The 25,857-nt window shown below is 33.8% G+C and overlaps 1 protein-coding gene across 1 annotated transcript; it reads left to right on the plus strand.

Annotated features, from left to right (window-relative positions):
* The first annotated feature begins 47 nt into the window (after positions 1–47).
* On the plus strand, positions 48–25,694 carry LOC124177024 (dynein axonemal heavy chain 8). Its single transcript, XM_046559049.1, has 67 exons — positions 48–680; positions 996–1,218; positions 1,352–1,503; positions 1,702–1,900; positions 2,008–2,171; positions 2,613–2,789; positions 3,057–3,278; positions 3,446–3,547; positions 3,648–3,794; positions 4,059–4,333; positions 4,438–4,777; positions 4,859–5,085; positions 5,171–5,658; positions 5,761–5,920; positions 6,053–6,282; positions 6,442–6,569; positions 6,655–6,835; positions 7,030–7,367; positions 7,503–7,666; positions 7,849–8,103; positions 8,240–8,480; positions 8,660–8,859; positions 8,957–9,128; positions 9,352–9,497; positions 9,586–9,724; positions 9,907–10,137; positions 10,366–10,571; positions 10,668–10,888; positions 11,077–11,225; positions 11,369–11,505; positions 11,740–11,878; positions 11,961–12,181; positions 12,256–12,439; positions 12,628–12,768; positions 12,903–13,250; positions 13,431–13,620; positions 13,776–13,925; positions 14,018–14,218; positions 14,362–14,480; positions 14,560–14,896; positions 15,024–15,294; positions 15,431–15,631; positions 15,723–15,968; positions 16,069–16,387; positions 16,533–16,759; positions 16,907–17,129; positions 17,350–17,526; positions 17,659–17,826; positions 18,053–18,268; positions 18,414–18,551; positions 18,677–18,973; positions 19,242–19,397; positions 19,593–19,748; positions 19,861–19,996; positions 21,194–21,345; positions 21,417–21,670; positions 21,820–22,248; positions 22,328–22,604; positions 22,856–23,042; positions 23,126–23,387; positions 23,467–23,706; positions 23,966–24,133; positions 24,409–24,550; positions 24,702–24,891; positions 24,966–25,087; positions 25,160–25,321; positions 25,553–25,694. Exons 1-67 carry the CDS (start codon positions 546–548, stop codon positions 25,676–25,678), a joined length of 13,821 nt encoding a protein of 4,606 aa, XP_046415005.1. The 5' UTR covers positions 48–545; the 3' UTR covers positions 25,679–25,694.
* Positions 25,695–25,857: the final 163 nt, after the last annotated feature.

Raw genomic sequence — 25,857 nt, forward strand, 5'->3', positions numbered from 1 at the left:
TTGTAATTCACATAATTCTTTAGATTTGAAGTACCGAGAAGTCGTACACCTTCTGTGATAAAAAAGACGTTTTTTCTGCAATCAATGAATTGATTTAATTGATACTGATTTTATGATCAATGTTTTTATATTAAAATATCACAGACCTAAGTATTTAGTTATTTCATTAAATTGGGTGTAAAATAGCTACTTGATGAGCCCACACAGTGATCTAATCTTAAAATAGTAGTTCAAAATTGTAATATAAACTTCAGAACAAAGACAAATCACTAAAGTTGTAGATGAAACTTGATATTTTAATCATTTGTTGTTTCGTGATCTATATTGTTTCTTAACAGCAAAAATGTCAGGAAACCTGTAAAGTGTCAATATGATGGAAGTTGCGTTATCATATTTCAAGATTGAGGATTATCAGTAGAGCATGGGCTAAATGTTTAACGTTATCAGAATATATCGAAAATATTGATATTATTAAACAGTCAATATTTTGTTGACGGAGGACAATTTTTTTTATATCATATGCATAGATTCAAGTATATGACATAATGGCAAATATATCAGCATATTATGCATCGCGGGATTACACAATGCCTGCCATTGACCGGCGAATTTCTGATTTACTCAAGAGGAGAATCGGAGCCCAGGAAGGTTTGCCTACAGAGAGTATGAAGGAACGCCTGGTATGTTGACAATGATCTTCAAAGTACAATTGTCACATTTCTCTTCAAGCTCTTCATTCATAATAGATCAATATCCTACTCAACTTGCATTACATTCTTACTTATTACAATTTTATTGTAAGTTAATATCAATTACTGTGAATGAAAAATTACTAATATACTTTATGAAAATTTTAATCGTTTGTGTAGTAGTAATTGAGAATTTGAAGATCAAGCCTAAGAGTTAGCCATGAGCAATCATGTGCATTTGAAAGTATATGTATGCATTTTGTTATCTTGCACTTAATGAGTTTAAAAAGGTGTAACGTTTTACAGGCAAAGTATAAAGAAAATCGCAATGCAAGGCAAGCACTATTGAAAACAACGCACCAGCATGTTTTGGAAATGGTTGCATATATTTTGAACACAGATCCAGGTCTTCTGGAGGAAGGCATTCTTGATAAAGACGAATATGTGAATACCTTCAGTAGTTTCTTTGTGGAAGGCGGCAGACAAGCAATAGTAATATACTATCAAATGATGCCTCCTCCGCCCCTTGGTAATACTCTCATTGTGCCATAAGATATTCAATATAGTGTAAATAGGTTTTAACTTTTTAACTTCAGTAGCATTTGAAAAATTTTTCACATCAAATAAATATGCATTCAAGTTCTGAAGCTCACTGTTTTTAGAGTCTGGTCGATGGAGTGCGGTACTTGCAAAAGAGCAGGAGGTATTGCGTTGTTGTGTGACAGATGGATCTACTGATAAATTCTGTGGCAAATGTGTCATCGTCTATCGTTGTAGATCTAACGTTGATTTCGAAATGAAACAATTACTCGAAGTAAGAATTCGAACCTGTAAGTTGCTTAACACGTTCACTGCCAGTGACTCAACCGTTGGGTCAAGCTACTAGGCTAAAACTAGGGTTCAGCCTCTCGGGAAGGTAATCACATTTTCATTGGCAGGGATGGTGTTGAGAAAGGACTATTATAGTTCAAACTTTATTTTTTAACTAATATGTGGCTTATTTTGTTTTAAGGAAACGTACTATGCATATGCAGAAGTTGATCCTGTATCTAAAAGTGCACTAGCTGGTATATCTGAACTTGTATCTCGATTGAATGAGCCAGCTATATCGTCGAACACACTTTGGGGTGAATTGAATAAGAGTGAAGCTGGTCAAAAAATAAAACAGAATTTCATAGGAGACTTTAAAGATTTCTGCGAATTTTTGTCCAGTTAGTACATAGCAATTTGTCTCCTCAATTTGCAATCCTGTTTTTTATCGTTATTATTATCTTTGTCATGTTCTCACCACTAACAACTGTGCTTATTTTAATCCCAGTGACAAAACTCGACTTGGAAGGTGCTATAAAATTTGACGTTAATTGGACACTGTATAACGAATATCTATCAACACCAGAAAGTGTTATGAACAATACGAAAAATGCAGAAGTTGTTCTTGAAGTCGAGAACAATGTAAGAACTTGGATGACGAGAATGGAACATGTGAGTATAAGCATGTATAACATCCGTTATTGTTCTAGCATATGATCGGCGAAGTATAGAGAGAGAACGAGAAATAAAACCACAAACGAAACGGATATTTGACTTTAGATGTACTCGAAGTTAACCCTCTGTGTGAACAATTTTTTTTTGCACCTTTTGTCTGTACACTTCTTTAAAGTGTTCTAGGCTTTCAAGAAATGGGAAAAAAATCAGGTTTTCTTTTCATAGTGTCAACTACATTATCCAAAAGTTACAGACTCAAAGATTTCCAAGTATTGCTCATAAATATTGATATTCAGAAATGGAATGTTCCCCAAAAGACCCAGTGTTCACACGGAGGAATAATTCTTTTGATTATTACTGTAACATAACAAATGATAAATTAATTCAGTGGTAATAATCGTTGATCAAGTTTAAAATTGATTTGGTTTGTTACTACAGGCAATAGTTGAAAGTCAGCAACTAAGAAGAGAAACTGAAACTGTCGGACCAACAGCAGAACTCATCTATTGGCGAAGAATTCTGGCCCAATTTTCTTCTATTGTCGAACACATTAAGTCTCAGCATACTCAAATGTTCATTCAATTATTAATTCACTCAAAATCTAAGCTCGTCAAGGTATATTTGTCTCAATTTTATATTTAGTAACTACAATTTTCGCACAAAATGGATATAGCCAATTTAGGAAATTATTTTGATCTGTTACAACTATTGAATCTAATTCAACAGAACAGGATATGTTTGCAAAACAAATTCTACCAATAAATAAAATCAAAAATGATGTCCTCGCTAGGTGTACTTTGCTAGTCTAATTAAACATCAATGTTAGTTTATTTTTAGGTGTAGAACTTTGTATCATATTCAACTCTTTCTTTATTGACACAGAAATGGAAAAAATTGGACAGCCACGTTACCACAGTACAAATATTATCCCAAGACAATGTCAAGTATTTATATGCATTGGAAAAATTCACCCAGCCTTTGTACCGATTGGATCCAACTAAAATTGGTGATTATTTGCCAAGTCTAATGTATGCCATAAGAATGATTTACGCAACATCACGGTTTTTCAATACCAGGCGAATGGTAACAGCAGTTTTCGTGAAGGTACGCATCGTTTTAAATATGCTAGGGGAATTGTGAAGTCAAACTTATGAGTCATTTTCACATGAATTGAGTTGGTGATTAACAGCAAATTCTTAATTTTCATGCCTACTATCTTTTGCCCGTGAGAAACTTGATTAGAACAGTAAAATATGATTGGTATATTGTAGATGACCAACCAGATGATTTTATCATGCAAAGCTTATTTGACTGAGAATGGCACAATCAATGTATGGAATGATGAAAAAAAATCAATTATATCAAGGATCACGGTAAATATTATAGAACAAATTTGTTCATGTACAATTAGACGTGATATATTGCAAACCAAAATGTTAGCTGGTTTCTCGTGTAAATTTCAACAATGTTTAGGACTGCATTAATTTGTACCAATGTTATCATGACTGTTATGATGAAATGCGCAAAAAAGTTAAAGCATGCCCAGATGAGAAACCATTCGAAGTATCCGAAATGTATGTGTTCGGAAAATTCAATACCTTCAAAATAAGATTAAATAAGGTCAGTGTCTAGAATAATAAATCCTTGACATTAGAGTATATGTATGCAAGTGTGCTAAAAATAATTGTACTAAAACCATACAACAATCCGATAAAAATAGTTCAAATACCTACAAGCGATTGCTTGAAGAAAGATATAATTCAGTACAAGTAAAAATGTCGAGCAAGCCTTGTTCCATATACCATGTATAGTCATACTATATTGGTACATATATTTGACTCAACTGTGATTTATAATTATTAATCATTTGTTTTAATCTTCTAGCTGATTGATGTTCTACAAACAACACTTACATATTCTATATTACATAGTTCCACTATTGAGGGAATCGATGTTTTCGCCCAAAAGTTCACAAATTTTTTTAAGAAAATCGCAAGTCAGCAATACGACCCATTAGATCATAGAAAATCTTATTTTGACCCTGACTATGATGAGTTTAAAAGGAACGTTATCGAAACAGAAATTGAATTGCGAGAATTCTTTTTTAAAACTGTATCGGAAGCTCCTAATATTTTTCAAGCTCTGCGCTTAGTAGGCAGGTAAGTTGTACCTTAGCATTTACGTATATGATATTTTACTTGTATAAAGTATTAGAGGAATTGAAAACAATTTTACTGATTTGAAGAATTTCTTTCATCTGTAGGTTCCAAAAACTGTATTTTCGGCGTTTGCGAATTGATCGCAAATACTTGGAGCTTGTGACATCTTTTCAACGGGAAATTGAAGAAACTCGAGATAGGTACAATGAAGATAGATTAGATCCCCCATTGCCATGGAATGTCCCTCCTGTATCGGGCAGAATATATTGGATTCGGCAGTTGTATAAACGTATCGAAAATGCAATGGGGATATATAAGACTAGACCTCGGGTGATCGCGCATGAAAGAATGCAAAAGTGCATAAAAGTATACAATGCATTGATCAGTGTCTTCATTCATTATGAAATGATATATCATAAAGCATGGTACGACAGTGCTGACATTGTAAGTTTAAGCGAATTATTTTTGGCACAATGTGTAACTTCATACATTCCTATGAAACTGAAGAAAAATTGTGTATCATAGGTCAGATTGGCTTTATCCTCACCATTGCTTATACGCCACCCAAAAACGAATAAGTACTGTTTAAATTTTGATCCTTATATCAAAGAAGTAATCCAAGAATCTGAACATATGTCTAATTTCGGATTGAGTGTACCAGATTTTATTCAAATAATAACATTCTGTAAAGAAAAACTTTTCTCGTCTCATGAAACTGTCAAAAAGATGGTTGAACTAAACAATGCTCTCAGGTGATTCATTAATTCAAAGTGTACGATTGCACATATGCTATCGATCGTCATTTTAAAATCATTTTTTGTTTCCCATTATTTACAGGCGTTCAGTTCCAATACTTTTCTTGAATATGATAAAACCAAGTTTTGTGAAGCTTGAAACTGCTTTTCAACCTTGTTTGTCCGTCGTTACATGGGCATCACTGAAAGTTCCACAAGTGTGCGCAGATATAAAAAATGTTATAACTGAAGTCGAAACTGTGATTAAAGAAATCAAAGATATGAAAGAAGCACGGATTGATGAAGTCTTTGAATCTATATCAGAGACTAAGCTTATTCAACTGTATAATTTTCCAACATCGCCTGAAAAATTTTCATCAGATAATTTAGCTTTTCGGAACATGATGGCAGTTGAACTAGAAATTAAGTCTGCAGCGGCTGAAAAAGTTGTTATTACTATTATTAACAAATTCATGGCAATGATAACTGATCCAAGTATTGACAATGTTAAATACGATTGGATGGACCCAGACAAAGTAACAAAGCAAGTCGGATCGCAAACAAAATTAATTAAAGGACCATTTGAACCAGGTATAAAGCTACTTTCTTCATCCCAAAAATAAGCATATAATATCATTTCCCTATCGCTTCTATTGGAAATTCTTGTCATAATGTTAGTTCAATAAATTACAGGATTCGGACACATTGACAGAAGTACTAAAATTAATATTGAACATCTACAGAATGATTGTATGGAATTATTTGCATATTTCAATTGCAAACTGATAGAAGCGTTAGTTAAAACTACAAAAAGCTCCCTGGATCTGTTAAAGAAGAGAGTGGGCAGTTCTAGGTTCGCTAACTTATAAATATATTATCTAAGATTTTAATTGAATCTATGAAATTTAATTAAATGTAAAAGGAATAAGCAACAAAATGTTTGTGACGTGCTATGTGATCATTCAGAAAAAATATGTGATTCTAGTGTCTTGCTTCGAGAAAATATAGAAGGTGGTGAAGTCCCGCTGATGGAAACACAATTCGTTTTACAAATACCAAATGTCATCATAGTACCTCCAATAGATGAATTACAACTCCATTTCAGTAGAGTCATTACAAACCTAATAGGAACCCATAAAAGTATAGTGATGTGGGGTCAACGATATTCTGCTATTCCAAGACGACGTAACACACTTGGAATTGATATAGAGGACAGTAAGCATGTATCACAGAAATTTGAAATATTGTTGCCATTAGAGATTCCATCTAAAACATTCATCAATAGTTATGATCAACAATATTGGAAACAAATAATGCCCAGAGCAAACTTTGGAATGACTATTTATTATTATTACTTATTTCTGTTATTATCAGACTCTACGAAATCTCTGTTGAAAAATTACCATTCAAGTGTAGCTGATCATAAGGAAATAATTCGTATTTCAATGAGCTTACAAGGTGCAATATTCATGTTAAAAGATGATATTGCTATCCAAGGTAACGTGAGTATCCAGTTGAAAGTTTGAGTAACATTCTCTCTCCTGTTGCGTTGTAAATTTATGTTGAAAATATGATTTATTGTCACAGTCTTATCTGCGCTATGCATATGTTTGGGCTGAAGATAGAGTGGAACAAATTCAAAGTTTTGTTGATGCTGACCCTATAACCCAGGTAATACGGGAAAAATTGAGAGAATATGATGACTTATGTACAGAAATAATGGAGTTACCAGACCACCATATTATTGGACCTATACAAATCAATATGGGTGAGCTATTGATAAGAAACTCCATGTTCATTTTACTTTGCATGGAATATCTTTTTGTAAACCTGCATGAAACCAACAGATTGAGTTGTTAAAAATTCTCTGCGAGATTTGTATGCGCATTGACAATTACGTTGCTGTTGTACTATATTTCTCAAAACCGAGAAACGTAAAATGTAATTGCATATAAATCACAGATAAATTGAAGCTCGCTTTGTTGGTTGAAGCTAAAGCATGGAAATCAACTTTGGGAAAGATATTGTCTACTACTTACAAGGCTAAATTACAAAGAATAACGGAGTATGTTAATGATAAAAAGAAAGTTCTCTCTCGGAATATCAAAGATTTGGAGGATGTGCGCGTTGCAATGAAATGTCTTGGGGAGATTCGGGATGATTTTATATCGTTAGACATGGAACTAATTTTAATTGAAGAAACTTATGCTCTGTTAGCAAAGTTTAATATAGATGTAACTAAAGAAGAGTCCGAGACGGTTGACAGTCTTCGATATAATTTCACTAATATGTTATCCACAGTAAGTACTGATTTTTATACTGACATTAAGTGGCGAATGGGTAAATATTATGTTTAGCTAGGTATATTTTTGTAGAGATATAAAATCAATTTTAAATCAACATACTTCTTAGTAATGCTCTTGAATAACTTGTAGGCCAAGCATGTACAAGGAACAATCTGTGAAATGCAAGAACCGCTAAAGCAAGAACTGATTGACGGAGTTGCTGTGTTCAAAAACGATGTATTGGAGTTTGATATAGATTTTGAACAGAATGGTCCAATGGTTGAATCAATCCCAGCAAAAGAAGCTAGCGATCGGTAAAGATCGAAATGTATATGAATCAATTAATCAACATTATGCTTGTTTGACGTTACCAATTTGCTGTTTTCTATTGCACCGGAACAGTCTACTTTTAAAATTTATTTGTAAGATTGGTGAGGTATAAAAATTGAGTTATAGTGTTTGTAGGACATGCTCAATTACTTAAATCTATTTACAGCGTCATACTATTCCAAGCTCGTTTCGATGAATTGTGGGAAAGATATGAAACATATAGTAATGGAGAAACTCTGTTTGGAATGGCTGTAACAGAATATCCAATTTTACTACAACGGAAGAAAGAATTCAATTTATTACAAAAGCTATATGGATTGTATTTACAAGTCATGCGAGCTATTGATGGTTATTTTGAAATACCTTGGGCTGAAATCGATACCGAAATCATAATTGCCGAATTAGCTGAATTTCAGAACAAGTATGTAAATTCATCTTTACTTTGCTAATACAAGTATCAATATTTACTGGGTGTTATTATAATTCGCCGCAACTAGTAAGACACTTTACTCAGATTAGAGAATAAGACTGCTTCACATAGGTTGGAATTGTTTCAGATGCCGCAAATTGCCCAAAGGCATGAAGGATTGGCCTGCATTTATTGACTTGAAGAAAAAAATTGACGATTTCAATGAGACTTGTCCACTATTAGAGTTGATGGCAAATAAAGCAATGAAAGACCGTCACTGGGAAAGAATGTCAAAAACATGTAACTACTTTTTTGATGTTGAATCAGAATCATTCACATTAGCAAACGTAATGGAAGCACCACTTTTGAAGCACAAAGATGAAGTAGAGGTACTTTGAATACGAATTTACCCACCATTTTTAATAATATGTATTTTCATCTATACATCATATTGATGAATACGGCATCTTTTCAATTTTTTTTCACCACAAAGTTTTTTGTTGCGAGCTGTATTATCTATGTGTAAAGAGCAGCCAACGTATTAAGAAAAATTTGTTTATTATCACAGGATATCTGTATCAGTGCAGTTAAAGAAAAGGACATAGAAAGCAAATTGAAACAAGTTATTGCCGATTGGTCAATAGTGAACTTACAGTTTTCAAACTTCAAGCAGCGAGGGGAGCTGCAATTAAAAGGAACGGAGACTGGTGAAATAATAGCCCAACTTGAAGATAGCTTAATGATTATTAGCTCGTTAATGGCTAATCGGTACGTGCAACAATATAATGATTATATTACTATATTTTTGCTTTATCGCTTATTGATACAATTGAGAGCTACTATAAACGATTTTTTTACGTTCAAGTTACAATGCTCCTTTTAAAAAAGAAATCCAATTGTGGCAGTATAAATTGAGTAACACCTCAGAAATATTATCAAAGTGGATAAATGTGCAAAACCTATGGGCTTATCTGGAAGCTGTTTTTATTGGTGGAGATATATCAAAGCAGTTACCTGCTGAAGCTAAAAGATTCAGTGTAAGTTTTAACGAATAAAAAAATATTTATCTTACCACTGAATAGTTTTAGATTTTACGATAAATGTGATAAATTTCCATTTTAATATCGAACTCTACTGCTTGTAAAGATCATTTAAAAAGAAGTTTGAAGTTAATGGAAATACGTGTTGAGCGTATAGTAGACTCTGGTCGAAATTGTGATAATAAAGCACCTAATTCGTGTTTATCATCTTGCATTTTAGAGTATCGATAAGTCTTGGGTTAAATTGATGTACCGTGCTCATGAGAAACTCAATGCAGTGGAGACATGTACTGGTGATGAAACAATGGGCCAGTTCTTACCACATCTGTTAGAACAATTAGAATCTTGTCAAAAATCCTTGAGCGGGTTCGTGTTCTTGTTACTGTGTCTAAAATCATTCCTGTATAAAAATTTGGTATATCTGACTACTTACTGTCAAGATAAACTGTTTTAGGTACTTAGAAACGAAGCGGGTGACTTTCCCAAGATTCTGCTTTATATCAGACCCGAGTTTACTGGAAATTCTTGGCCAAGCTGCAGATTGCCATACGATACAAAAATATTTGGACGGATTTTTCGATAATGTTGGAAGAGTTAGTATTTGGTGTACTCAATTTCCCACTCTATTTCCATTAATATAAGATAATATGTCTTGTTTGTTAATTCGATTTTCATTTGGCAATGATTTATGTTAAGTTGCCGATTTTTACATTATAGTAAACCAAAATCGTAACTGTATTTGTAATTACTGAACGTCACAACTTGTTCCAAACAGCTAGAATTTCATGAAAAAGAATACGAGAAGATTGTTGCAATATTATCCAGAGAAAACGAAAAAGTTATTCTTGAAAAGGAAGTGACATGCACTGGAGGAGTAGAGAATTGGTTAAATTCTCTTTTGAAAATGCATCAACAATCTGTAGGAAGTGTTATAGCACAGGGACTGCAGCTTCTCAATAATCCTGATACTGAAATTTTGCAATTAATCGATAATTCAGTATTACAAGTAAATACTTCACATATGATGAGCTACATTCTATGTGTCACTTATCGATAAAACATTATTCAACACATTTGGCAATTTAGAATGCTAACAATTCTTTTAACTTTTTGATACGAAAACAAACTATATCCGAAGAACCTTAATAAATGCAATAATTACATTTATGATAATAAATAAGCATGGTATCCTTTTGTTGATGTCTAAAAATGGTACAGTCACAGTAATTCACAGGTCGGTTTAGTAGCTGTTCAAGTTTCATGGACTCGAGACGCTGAAATAGCTATGATATCAGCTAAGAGAGATAAATACGTTATGAAAAAAACTAATCAATGGTTTCTGGATCTACTCAATGGCCTTATTGAAGTAACTATAAAAGATCTTACTAAGTACGCAAGAGCAAAGTATGAAGCTTTAATAACTATACATGTTCATCAAAGGTATGAGTCAATGAAACATATAAACAGTATTGTCTATTGATTAACAATGGGGTGGAAATATGTAAAATTAATGTGAGTAACTGTCACACTTTTCAGAGATATCTTCGATGAGTTATGTCGGCTCAGAATTCGAAATATTCAAGACTTTGAATGGCTTAAACAAGCTAGATTTTACTTTGATGAGGAATCAGAAGAAGTTCCAATTAGAATCACTGACGTAGACTTCACATATCAAAACGAATTTTTGGGCTGTACAGATCGACTCGCTATTACGCCATTGACGGATAGATGCTATATAACCCTTGCTCAGGCTGTTGGTTAGCTAACAATTTTTAATAAAATTTTACTATATTTATACACATAACTACAGAATCTAAGCTGAAAACAAATAAAAATACTTACTAATGATATTTAATTTACTAGGATTTTTGTGATTGCCATCAGCTTACAATTGCGCAACAAATGTTTTATACTGTAATAAATTTTTTATACTAATTTTATGCAGGAATGAACTTTGGGGGGGCTCCGGCTGGCCCAGCCGGTACTGGGAAAACTGAGACCACTAAAGACATGGGGAAAGCTTTAGGCAAATATGTCGTGGTATTCAACTGCTCAGATCAAATGGATTTCCGAGGTCTTGGTCGTATTTTCAAGGTATGAATGTCTTGAAAATCATAATTGTCAAATAAGCATTCTTCTTTCAGATATTTTAAACATATCTAGAAATATTTATTTCGTAATAATTGAAATATCCTCATATTGTTTCCTGACGATCAAATTATAATTCGGCTTCCTAGGGTCTCGCCCAAGCGGGTGCGTGGGGATGCTTTGACGAATTCAATCGGATCGATTTACCTGTTTTATCCGTTGCGGCACAACAAATAGCTATTGTTTTAACAGGTAGAAAAGAAAAGAGGTCCACATTTCTTTTTAGGTATTTAATCACGAATACTTTTTATTTACTAAAGAGTTCATTGACAAGACAGTTTCTTTCATCAGTGTTGCTAATAAGAATTTTTCCTTAGTGAAAAAAGAATCACATTCCTTGGTGAAGATACATAATTTATGAGGGCATTAGTTATTGACTTTTCAATTGACGTTTGGAATTAACATAAATACATGTATGACATTGTTATTTCAGTAACAACATTTGCATGATTTTTTTCAGTGATGGTGAGACTTACAGCATTGACTATGAATTTGGATTATTCATAACAATGAATCCTGGTTATGCTGGTCGTCAAGAACTGCCAGAAAATTTGAAAATACAATTCAGAAGTGTTGCAATGATGGTTCCAGATAGACAAGTAAAAATTTGGTATTCCTAGAATAGTATTGTCCCAATTACGCATCAACAACAATTAGAAAAAATTGACATTATTTTTACAGATAATAATGCGTGTCAAACTTGCTGCATGCGGATTTAAAGAAAATTTGCTCTTGTCACGGAAGTTTTTCACGTTATATAAATTATGTGAGGAACAGCTGAGCAAGCAGGTCCATTATGATTTTGGATTACGGAATATATTGTCCTGTCTTCGGACTCTTGGAGCTCAAAAACGAGCTCACCCTGGAGAGTCAGAAGAAACTACTCTAATGAGAGTGTTAAGGTCAGAAATTCAATCTACTGTAAATAAAAATTATATGATCATTGAACGAATTAAATATAATTTATTGTTTGCAGAGATATGAATCTATCGAAGCTAGTTGATGAGGATGAACCTTTGTTCATGTCATTAATTGAAGATATGTTCCCAGGAATTAAATTAACTACACAAACATACAAAGACCTCCAAAAAGGAATTGCTAATGCAGCATCTGCACTTGGCATAATGAATCACGCGGAGTGGAATTTAAAAGCTGTTCAGGTCAGATCTATTTTATCAGTATTAAATGTTAACTTTGTAAATGTTAATCACATGATAACCTGTAGCTACAGTAGTATATTTCAAACTTACAACCAAAAATGTTCAACCACTCAAGCACTCGAGATTTATTCATATTGTAGCCATCTAAAACTATATCACTTTAAGGAATATTCGATTTTAACAATTAGTTATATGAAACTTCACTCGTTCGACATGGTCTGATGGTTCTTGGACCAACTGGATCTGGGAAAACACGTTGTATGTGGGCCTTAATGCGAGCACTGACTGACACAGGTTCACCACATAAGGAAGTTAGAATGAATCCCAAGGTGAATATTCACAGTGAATAACAAAAGTATTTTAGATATACAGAAGTTGATTTGGATTTGGATCAATTAATTTTCATGGTTGAAGGATCATTTTTAATATAATTTTTAAAAAATCCTTTTATTTTGTGAGGTAGGCCATAACAGCTTCCCAAATGTTTGGAAGACTAGATGTTTCAACAAACGATTGGACAGATGGAATATTTTCTACCCTGTGGCGGAGATCTACACAAATTAAAAAAACAGACAACTTATGGATTGTATTAGATGGTCCGGTCGATGCGGTTTGGATTGAAAACTTGAACTCTGTCCTGGATGATAATAAAACACTAACTCTGGCTAATGGTGATCGTATTATAATGGCCCCAAATAGCAAGCTGGTATTTGAGCCAGATAATGTTGATAATGCATCACCAGCAACTATTTCACGAATGGGAATGGTATTTGTCAGTGCATCGGTCTTGCAATGGACTCCATTTTTAGAGGTATATGAAAACAATGTGAAGATGTAATAAAATTGTGTAAAGCTTTTTTGATAAACAATACTAGCTGGATTAGCAAAAAGTTGTTAGTTTTATTACAGATCATTTTTCGCTGAAACGGACCTGATATGATAAAGGTGTCATTTGGTCAATTAAATATATCATGAGTTTTAAAATGTTTAGGGATGGTTTAAACAACGCCAGTCGTATGAAATAGAAGTGTTACGACCACTGTTTCAAAAATTGTATGGAGATGCACATACTTTTGTACAAACCAAACTGCATGCTAAAATGACTCTATTGGAGGCAATTTACATCAGACAGTGTACGAATTTACTTGAAGGATTGCTCAGCCACGACGTGGATCCAACAAGTAAAAATTACATCTATACAAGTCTTCAAAACACGTAATCATCAGAGTTGAAATACACAGTTCAAATTTATTCGTACACTCATACAGAATCATTTCCTGTAGTTTTATTAACATTGAATCAAATGGTTTTACCGTATTTGAATCTTCTTTTATAGAAATATTATCTGAACAACATCTTGAAAAATTATTTCTTTTCTCCGTAATGTGGAGTTTGGGTGCAGTGCTTGAGCTTGACGATAGAGCAGCATTGGAAGAGTTTTTAGTATTACACGAATCCAAGTGCGATTGGCCAAAATGCATGGAAAGTTTATTGTGACAAGCCTAAAACTAACATTAATCAATGTTCAGCTGCCCTGAAAAATTCGAATTGCCTAATGTGAAATTAATATCAATTTTCAGGAGGATGAGACAATATTTGAATATTTAGTATCTGAAAAAGGGAAATGGATTCATTGGAACAGTCGAGTTCCGAAATTCGAATATCCTGATGATGCTGTTCTGGACTATTACACTATTCTCGTACCGAACGTCGATAATGTTAGAACTGCTTACCTCATAGATCTTATAGCAAAACAAGAGAAGGCAGTACTTCTAATTGGTAATTATCTTATTTGCTTACATTGAACAAACTAAGAGTTCACTCAAAATAATAGTCTCTGTGATTTTATCTTGATTGTAGAGATCAGCTTCAATAGATCTCTCTGAAAAAAAAGTATGTTGATTGTTCTTTCATCTTTTTAGGAGAACAAGGGACTGCAAAAACGGTTATGATTAAAAGTTACATGGCAAGACATGACCCAGAATATCATTTGAATAAATTTTTCAATTTCTCCTCTGCATCTACTCCCAACATGGTACAGGTAATGTGATCTAGAATACATACAGTGCTCTCCCCTCAAAGGAATATCAGTGTTATAGAAGTGTGAAAACATCTTTTAGCGTATTTTCGAAAGTTACGTTGAAAAACGAGTTGGAAGCACATATGGTCCACCTGGTGGAAGAAAAATGAGTATTTTTATTGACGATATCAATATGCCGGTGATAAATGAATGGGGTGATCAAATCACAAACGAAATAGTGCGTCAACTAATGGAATGTGGGGGATTCTATTCTCTGGACAAACCTGGAGAATTTTCTATAATTCAGGATATTATGCTCCTGGCTGCTATGATTCACCCAGGAGGTGGGCGCAATGATGTTCCCCCTCGCTTGAAGAGACAGTTTTGTATATTTAACTGTACTCTGCCATCAAATAAATCTATGGATACTATTTTTAGTAAGTGCAGAAAATCAGCTTACAATATATGGTAATATTTTCAGGTACAACATTACTGACTATTTTTGTTTTTAAACAATAAACTATTACTAGTAAGTTTTGAACACAGAGTATTTTAAATTTACAGGTTCGATTGGACAGGGATATTTTTGTGAGAGCAGATTTTCACACATTATTGTGAATTTCCTCCCAAAACTGATACCTTTGACGCGTGTGTTATGGCAGCAAACTAAAATAAAAATGTTACCCACACCAGCCAAGTTTCATTATGTGTTCAACTTGCGAGATCTTTCACGAATCTGGGAAGGAATATTACGCATAGAAGGAGCAGAGTGTGATTCTATTAAAATGATGTTGAAGTTATGGGATCATGAGTGCACACGTGTCATATCTGATCGGTAAGATCATATTGTGTCATTATGTAAATTAGTAGCAGAAATATGAAAATATATCATGATAATTATAATTATATCGAATTGTAAGGCGATAGAGAAATAATTCAGACACTGTCGAATTGGTGGAATTTCGTTCCAGATTCACAAATTTTCCTGATAAAGAGTGGTTCAAAAGTACTATGCGCAAGACAGCAGAAAAGTTGTTGGGAACAGATTACAAACATTATTCAGGTGTCGAAACCTACTTCGTCAATTTTTTACGAGAGGCTCCTGATCCAACCGGTGATGAACCTGAGGATTTCGTCATTGAAACACCTAAAATATACGAGGAAATACCAAGGTGAATGAATACGAGGAGCTTAAGTTGATTTAGACTTATCCCATAATTGATCATTATACCACTTTACACATTCCTACATTTATTACTGCAGCTACGAATTTGTCATTGCAAAAGTGCACCAAAATATGGACCTATTCAATGAATATGTCCGTGGCATGACGCTTGATATGGTATTCTTTCATGATGCTCTGGTGCATTTGATAAGAATATCAAGAATTCTTGGAGTCCCAAGAGGGAATGCAATGCTTGTTGGCGTAGGAGGGTCAGGGAAACAAAGTTTGACACGTCTTTCATCCTTTATAGCTGGATTCAATTTCTTCCAAATAACATTAACAAGGTACAATAATTGGATATGATAAAGGATTGACAGAATATCGCAAACACTGTGATGAAGTCCTGAAGGCATTATCATTTAATACTTCTATTGATTTATGCAGGAGTTATAATGTCGGTAGTTTGATGGATGACTTGCGCAAATTATATCGGGATGCAGGCACAGGTCCTAAGGGGTTGACATTTATATTCACTGACAACGAAATCAAAGATGAAGCATTCCTTGAATACCTGAATAATGTACTCAGCGTCGGTGAAATAGCAAATTTATTTGCAAAAGATGAATTGGATGAAATTTTAACCAATATAGTACCATTGATGAAAAAAGAGGACCCAAAGAGACCACCGACACAGGATAATCTCTACGACTTTTTTATATCACGTGCTCGAAATAATTTGCATGTGGTTCTATGTTTTTCACCAGTGAGTGACTTTCGATTTCATTATAATGAATGGAGTTGTTTGCAATTTATTTCAATTGATTGATCACAAAAATTTTAAAGACTAACATATAACTACTATTTTTTCTTAAATTATGCAAGAAATTTCTCATTATTATTATTATTAGGTGGGAGAAAAATTCAGGTCCAGGTCTCTGAAATTTCCCGGGCTTATATCTGGCTGCACAATGAATTGGTTCACAAAGTGGCCCAAGGATGCATTATGTGCAGTAAGCGAACATTTCTTGGGCAACTTCAAAATAATTTGTACCCCCGAAATCAAACTGCAAATAATTCAAGTAATGGGTGATGTGCAAGACGATGTTGCTGACACCTGTGTAGAATATTACAATAGGTTTGGTCACGATTCGTGTTGGATACTTTTCGCATCATGCATTTGCTTCAGATATTCGAATTTTGAAATACAACTAAAATTGTGTACATCATGTACATAGCTATAAGTAAGCAACTAACTTAAATAGATTTAATGCCAATATTGCAGGTTCCGTCGGCAATCGTACGTGACACCAAAATCATTTTTATCATTTATTGGTGGATACAAAATAATATATAAACAGCGCTTGGACAACATCAATTCACTTGCTTTTGGCATGAGTAATGGGCTCAGTAAATTAGTTGATGCTACAGCACAAGTAGATGACTTGCGTTTGGTGCTGGAAAAAAATCAAGCGGAAATAGCTGTATCAAATGCTCAAGTAGAAGAAGTAGGTCTGCAATATCTGCAATTTCAGATAACCACCTACCAATTGGCAGCCAAGTACTATTGACATTTTTTTCATTTGCTGAAATACCCTATATTGAAGTCAAAAATTTTTAATTGCATACGGAAATATGTAGTTAGTGTGTTTGGCAGTGTTATTTGTGATGAATTTATATTTCTCAAAAATTTGCTGAATTTGTCTATATGGAGATATTTACTTGCAGATTTTAGTTCATGTCGATGAGAAGAAGCGAGAGGCTGAAACAATAAAGGCACAAGTTCAAATTTCCAAGGATGCAGCTGAGGCTCTGTTGAAAATAATTGCCAAAGAAAGAGCTAACGCAGAAGTTAAACTAAGAGCAGCTGAACCTGCTCTCGCTGAAGCAGAATCAGCACTGCAGGTATCTTGACATAATATTCATGTTATCACCGACCATCGATTGACAACTTTACTTTTTGTTGAAAGTAAAGATTGTTAAATTATTAAATCAGATTACGTAATGACTACTGGTTATGTAATACTTACTTTGCAGACTATCAAAGGAAGTGATATCTCTACAGTACGAAAGTTGGGAAAACCTCCATATCTCATCACCCTTATTATGGACTGCGTCTTGATTTTATTTGGGAAACGTTTGGAACCAGTCAAACCAGATACAGAGAAACAATTTTTAGTGCCTTCATGGGGTGAAGCTTTAAAGGTACAGGAATAAACATTAATAATCAATTATTGCAGTCACAGGCATCCTGTGATTTCTATTGACTACAGGCTGTATAGATCACATAGTAATGCTGAAAGTCGATAGACAATTGTTATCTAAGTGTACAATCAGAACTTTCGACTTGCAGACAAACTGTAATGTTATTCTTCGTTTGCTATTATATTGTCATAATGTACGGCTATCTAATATTTCTATTTTGCACTAGGTCATGGCTGATACGCGCTTCTTATTCAACTTGCAAAATTTCCCAAAGGATAACATTAATGGCGAAACTGTTGATCTAATGCGACCCTATCTAAACTTTCATATGTATACATATGAAGCAGCTAAACAGGCTTGTGGAAATGTTGCTGGATTGATTCAATGGACTATTTCAATGGTTACATTTTATGCTGTGAACAAAGATGTGCTTCCTTTGAAAGCAAGTATAGCATGAATAAAATTAATGCAAAGTGTTATGAATACCCTAAGATATTTAATAGATGGTTAGAATGTATTACTGTAACTGTAATTACTGGAAATTTAAATTGGGGAAAATAATATCTGACTAACATTGTTATCTACAGGCTAATTTAGCCATACAACAAGGGAAGCACGATACAGCTAATCGAAATTTGGCAGAAGCTGAAAAACTTTTGAAAGCCAAAGATGAAGATTTGAAAGTAGTGCAAAAGGAATACGACTTTGCTATGAGTGAGAGACAAGTGAGCTAATATTGCGTTCGATTTATATTCAGAGTAATTAAACACTGTATTGTTGAAGAACATAGTTTTTCACTAGTTTTTTGTGATGAATAACAGCGTTATAATGTTGATATCATATCACATAGAAAGTTGTTGACCAAGCTGCTGCATGTCAAGCAAAAATGGATACCGCAACAGCTATGATTGACGGTTTATCTGGAGAAAGAATACGGTGGACAGATCAATTAGCAACGTTTAAATCAGAAAGAGAGAGAATTGTCGGTGACGTTCTTGTTTTAACAGGATTTTTATCTTATTGTGGCCCGTTCAACCAAGAATTTCGAATCCTTTTGCAAAAGAAGTGGTTCGAGTTTCTACATAGCCGAAAGATTCCCGTTTCAGTGACCATCAACATCGTAGATTCATTAACAGATTCAGCTACGGTTTGTCAAATATTAACGCAAATATATCACAGTTTTAAATTAGTTAACTTAATGTAAATTGAATGCTATACAGACAGAAAAATCATGATCCTCACTGCTATCGTACAATTCATTCTTTGTGCTAATACATTCTGGGCAGAGATACATGTATGCATTGATACAATATAGAGTGTACAAAATCACACATGTTTATCGTATGGGACTTTGGAAGTTCGTTGCTTGTAAAATTTAGTTAAAAACCCCTAATAATGCTTATTTATATTGTTAGACAGGAGAATGGAATCTTCAAGGTCTACCTAATGATGAACTTTCTATACAAAACGGTATAATAGTTACAAAATCTACCAGATATCCACTACTGATCGATCCACAATTACAAGGCAAGTCATGGATAAAAAATAAAGAAAAAGACTTCGAATTACAGGTAAGCTAAAAGATAAACTTGCATGACAAAACCATGTATTTAATAAATTAGTGCTGTATAACAATGATATTTGAGTTATTTCATTAATGTTGATGTTATAGCGATCACCTCTGCTGCTACGAAAGATAGATTTGGTCATTATACATTACATATTTAGTTTACCGTCATTTATAAAAATAAAAAATGAAAAATTAGGTGACACTACTTTCTCTGAAGTACTTCAGAACTCACGTAGAGGATTGTGTCTCCCTTGGACGTCCATTACTCATAGAAGATGTATCAGAAGAGCTGGATCCAGTATTAGATAATCTATTAGAAAAAAACTTTATAAAAATTGGCTCCTCGTTAAAGGTAAATTTTCATTCAGAAATATTCAAAGAAATGTTTTTTCATTGCTTACTAAATTCAATAATTCTTTTATAGCTTATCCAGGCGAATTCCTAATAGTCAATGTTCTGTATAGGTGAAACTTGGGGACAAAGAAGTAGATGTTAATGATCATTTTAGACTTTATATAACGACCAAGCTTCCAAATCCATCTTACACTCCGGAAATCTCTGCACGTACTTCCATAATTGACTTTACCGTCACACAGAAAGGTATAATATACATGCAGATTTATTTACTGTGGTGCTTAAACCAGCAGGTAATACATCTGGAAGGCTTTCAGGGAGTGAGAAAACGATAAACTATCAAGGAATGTATTCAAAAGAGTTGCCTGAATAATCCTGCCAAGTTTCAATGTTTTGTCATGCCCTAAAAATTTTCCGCTTGTATTACCTGCTGACTATTACCTGCTAGTTTCAGTGTCATCTATTTACTCATAATTCATTAAAATACATAAAACAGCCAACACTGAAAAACCATCATTCGGAGAATGATAAATGTAGGGTAACATCTCATCAACACAATGAATATCTAGATTGCAATTTACAAGAATACAAAAGTGCTTTGCTGATCAGCACAAGGTCGTGAATCGCTCGCCTGCGTTTCATACGCTATTTTTTGCAACAGTGTGCAGAAAATTCGGTCATGTATACAGTAAATTATACAGTATCACATCAGAATACTATGCTTCGAGATGGGGTGTGGGTTGGGCGCAACTGATTGAGTCCAGGGTTGCAAGCCCTATTGGGGGTGTTGGGGGCGAATCCCCCCTAGTGGGTTGACATATACCTATAAAAAAAATACTGATCTACATATTAAAAAAAAAATGTATAAATATTAAATATGAATGTGAAAAAATATAAAATATACCTAACATATATTTGAATGGGATAATTTTTACAAATATTATGTTAAATAAACAAACATTAATTTGCGAAAAAATTCGGAGGTTGTCACATTATTCGATTTCTGATATTAAATCATAAAACAATATGTAATCAATTCAAAATAAAAAATTAACATTGTACAACATCCAACGTAGCTTACGCCATGTTCACTACCAGGTGGACGGATAAAGCAACCAAAGAAATTTATGAAATAAACAACCATTAACTTGCACAATGATTTGAACATCATTACATTTTTCGATTACGTGAAAATGGAAACAGACGAAACTATGTCTTCTATTACGTGACGTAAATATTATAAGGATATATTGTTAATACAGTTTGACAGTACATCGTGGTATAGAAATGCAAAGAACTGAATATTTCATTATACGCCCGCCAGTTATCAAATCGAATTTTACACACACTGTTGAGAAAAGTGGCATTTTACAACCCGATATCGAGGTGTAAGATCGAATTTTACGAACACTGTTGTAGAAACTAAATAGTTGTATACTTTAGGATTAGAAGATCAGCTCTTAGGAAGAGTTATATTAACTGAGAAACGGGAGCTAGAAAACGAGCGAACACAGCTAATTACAGATGTGACCAGTAATAAACGGAAGATAAAGGAGCTGGAAGAAAATTTGCTTCAAAAGTTGACAACTGTGCAGGTACATAGGTCTCTTTATTTGTTCTTGAAGTTTGTTTGAACTAAGTGAAACTAATTCATTATTTTCAAAAGGGATCGCTCATAGAAGATGTGGAATTGATGTCGGTATTAAATTCTACAAAACAAACTGCAGCAGAAGTAAACGAAAAACTGAACATTGCTAGGGACACAGAAGTTAAAATAAATGCAGCCCGAGAAGAATTCAGGCCTGTAGCCACACGTGGCAGTGTTTTATACTTCTTAGTGTGCGACATGGCTCAAGTGAATTGCATGTATCAAACTGCACTGACTCAATTTTTAGAACGCTTTGATATTTCCATGGCTAGGTGAGATACATTGAGGTCTATATCTTCGAAAATTGAAGTTCTAATGCTCAACTGTCGTAAATCCTACTTCAGTCTTAAAATGAACTATTTGGTTACGCAAATCATTACTCTGCTTAACATATATTCTACCACATTCCATTTATTTTTAGATCAGAAAAGAGTCCAATCAACCAGAGGAGAATCAATTTTATAATAGAATATCTCACCTTCGAAATTTGTAAATATAAAGCTCGTGGGCTTTATGAAAATCATAAGTACATGTTCGTTTTACTGATGACATTGAAAATTGATTTACAAAGGGGGGCCATCAGCTACGAAGAATTTCAATATTTCATAAAAGGCGGTGCAGCACTTGATTTGAATGCAGTAGCACCAAAGCCCTGCAAGTGGATTACTGATATGACATGGTTGAATTTGGTAGCGCTTTCAGGATTAAGACAGTTCCAATATATAGTATCGCAGGTTCCTGCATCTGAAAAAGTTTGGAAGTATTGGTTTGACAAAGAGGCACCTGAAGAAGAAGTGATTCCAGATGGCTATAACACATTGGACACCTTCCGACGTCTACTTATGATTAGGTGATTCAGCCTTGCACTTTCCTCACGTGTTTGAAGTATTACCAATAAGATACTGGTTATTCTAATATACAATTTGTAGAGCATGGTGTATGGATCGAACGTTAACACAATCCCGCAAGTATATTGCTTCTTCTTTGGGACCTAAATATGCGGAACCAGTAATTACACTTTGGGATATTATGCACGCAGAATCTCGGCCAAATACTCCAATGGTTTGCTTTTTGAGCATGGGATCAGATCCTACTCCAAGCATTGAACAACTTGCAAAAAAAATGGACATCGTTTGCAAGAGTATTTCGATGGGACAGGGTCAAGAAGTTCATGCTCGAAAATTAATGAACAGTGCAAAAACTGAAGTATGTTTATTGTTAGAATACGTATACTTAATCATTTTGTTTTCCCTTTTCTCCACATGATAATTCGAATATTTCTTCTGCAACTTCTAAATATGCAATTTCTACCAAATATTCTATACATTAGTAAATTTTCCGTCATTGCTCAAGAAACATTTTGCAAAAATTGGTGAAAGGCATTCATTTTAATTATATACTATAACTATTTCAAACTGCAATGTTATAATATTCCATAAGTCTTAATGTTAATAAAGGGCTTCTGGGCACTGTGTCAAAATTGCCACTTGGGTTTGGAATACATGGCTGAACTAGTCAACTTTATAACAGATATGGAATCATCGCATCCAGACTTTCGAATATGGATTACCACTGAACCACATAATGATTTTCCTATTTCTCTCTTGCAAATGTCAATTAAGTTCACTAATGAACCACCCCAAGGTATTAATAGGGATCCAATTAACTCTTGTAAAAATTTAGAATTGATTCAAGATACTTCCATTTTAAATTGAATTAATTCTCAGGTATTCGCGCTGGACTCCTTGCGACTTATAGTGGCATGAGTCAGGACATGTTGGATCAGTGTGATGTTGCACAATATATACCGTTAATTTACGCAGTCTCGTTTCTACATACTGTTGTTCAAGAACGTCGGAAATTTGGACCTCTTGGTTGGAATATACCATATGAATTTAATTCTGCCGATTGGCTAGCATCTTGTATGTTCATGAACAATCATTTCAACGATTATGATGCCAAACGTGGTATAAGCTGGTCTACTGTCCGGTAATTTTTTACTTTATTTCATCAGTTATATTTATTGCATAACAGATTACTTTTACTTTACATTTAAATTGCAAAACAGGTACATGATCGGGGAAGTTCAATACGGTGGTCGGGTCACAGACGATTATGATAAAAGACTTCTGAATACGTTTGCGAAGGTATGGTTTTTTGAAGGAATGTTTAACGAGGGATTCGTTTTCCATAAAGGCTATCCAATTCTTTGGTACAAATTAGTTTCTGAATATTTGAAAGCCATTGAGGCCATGGCACCAATAGATCCACCGCAAGCATACGGTCTACATTCAAATGCTGATATCACGTATGTTGTCGTTAGTTTAAATCACAATTCAAAAGTATTTTTTTAATAGTAGGCATATTACATGAATGAATATCTACTTTCTTAGTCGCACATATCATAGCATCATAAACTTGCTAGTCCTAATACATATGTGTAACATTACGATATATTAGCTGTTATTTTTCAATTATTCAATTAGATTTCAGATGATTAACGAACGTAATAAGTCATCAACTACATACCTCTTTTTAATGTGACTTTTTCCGATTCACTTTTTTAGTCACCAGAGTAGTGCTACTCAAGATGTGTTGGATACCATCACTTCGGTACAGCCCAAAGAATCTGGTGGTGGAGGTGGTGAGTCTAGAGAATCTGTGGTGATGAAGCTGGCTAAAGAAATGTTGGATAAATTACCTCCTGACTATGATCCGTTTCAAGTGAAAGAAAGGTTCATTATAATTTTTATTTAACTTCTTCTACCTTCTGTTGCTACATTGAAAGTTTATCAGTAAACGTTGCTTGCTCTTGAAATGTATATCACAGGCTTAAGTTTTTAATTAAAGATATCAACGAGGCCGAAGTTCTATTCAATAATTAATTCAATGATACATTAACGCTTTTGCCCATTGTTTTAATTAAATTTTTTATTCTTACTGGCAATGAAATAGTACAGTTTTAAAAATATGAATGGTTAAACAACTAATAGAATATGTTCCATTCCAGACTAAAAATGATGGGTCATACTGCCTCCATGAATATTTTCCTGAAACAAGAGATAGATCGCATGCAAAAAGTTATTAAATTAGTCCGAGTAATGTTAAAAGATCTAGTCTTGGCTCTAGAGGGTATTATAATTATGAATGAGGTATGATTTTCTTTTTTTAAATCATTGTTGAGTAAATTTGAACTGAGTTTTTCGCACATGATGTTTGAAAAGAATGGTTATTAAAGGCAAATATGTAAAATATTCTTGCTTCTAATTCTGTGATAAATTAACTAATGTACAAACTTTATAGATGCTAAGGGATGCTCTGGATAATATATTTGATGCCCGAGTCCCCAAACTGTGGAAAGACAAATCTTGGGAATCCTCTACAATAGGATTTTGGTTTACAGAATTACTAGAACGAAATCAGCAATTTTCGACTTGGATCTTCACTGGTCGGCCTTGCCAGTTTTGGATGACAGGATTTTTCAATCCACAAGGTATGTTTAACACGTTTTCATTTCTACAATGTGCAAATATGTATTTTTCATTGGATTAAAAATTTAATTCCTAGGTTTTTTGACTGCAATGAAGCAAGAAGTGACCCGAGCTCATCCTGGGTGGGCTTTAGATAATGTCACTTTGCACAACGAAGTCACACGACATACCCGCGAAGAAACACGAGTTCCTCCTCTTGTATGTAGCTTTGTATGAAAATAATTACTATTCTGCAGCATATTATTATTCAACTTGCATTATGATGACCAGGAAGGAGTTTATGTCTATGGGCTTTACTTGGAAGGAGCTGGATGGGACAAAAGAAATAACAAATTGTGCGAAGCTGCAAATAAAGTATTGTGTGTACTCATGCCAGTTATACACATTTTTGCATTATATAATACACCAGACAAAAGTCCAAAATTGTATCAGGTGGGTGTATATTAAGTACGAAAATCAATCAATGAAGTATTTTCCTTTTTTTCTCAAGCAATGATTCATTATCAATTTAAATATTTACCTGCTACTAATAAATGTAGAAAATCAAAACGAGATATTAAATGGCTGTCATTATATTTTTTATTGATTGAAAACGAATGAACCTTGAAGAACTATATTAGACCTTTTAAAATAATTATCATGTGATATTTCATATATTCACAGTGTCCTGTGTACAAGAAACCAATGCGAACATATATTTTATTGGTTACTCCTCTTTGGCTTCAAACATCTAGGCCACCAGACTTCTGGGTAATGCGAGGAACTGCTTTGCTGTGTGACGTCAAATAATTCAACGATATCTTAGGCATTTAATGGCGTATTGCAATGAGTAAGAGATTCGTAAGACTGCTCTTATATCACATACTTATATTGACTAACTAATTTTTGAGAGTGCAGCAATAAAAGTTTATTTAACGATGAATAAGGTGTGCCGCAATGTCTCTGACAAAATTTAAATCCTATCGCGA

The sequence above is a fragment of the Neodiprion fabricii genome, chromosome 1 (genome assembly GCF_021155785.1).
Source record: "Neodiprion fabricii isolate iyNeoFabr1 chromosome 1, iyNeoFabr1.1, whole genome shotgun sequence".
Taxonomy (NCBI): domain Eukaryota; kingdom Metazoa; phylum Arthropoda; class Insecta; order Hymenoptera; family Diprionidae; genus Neodiprion; species Neodiprion fabricii.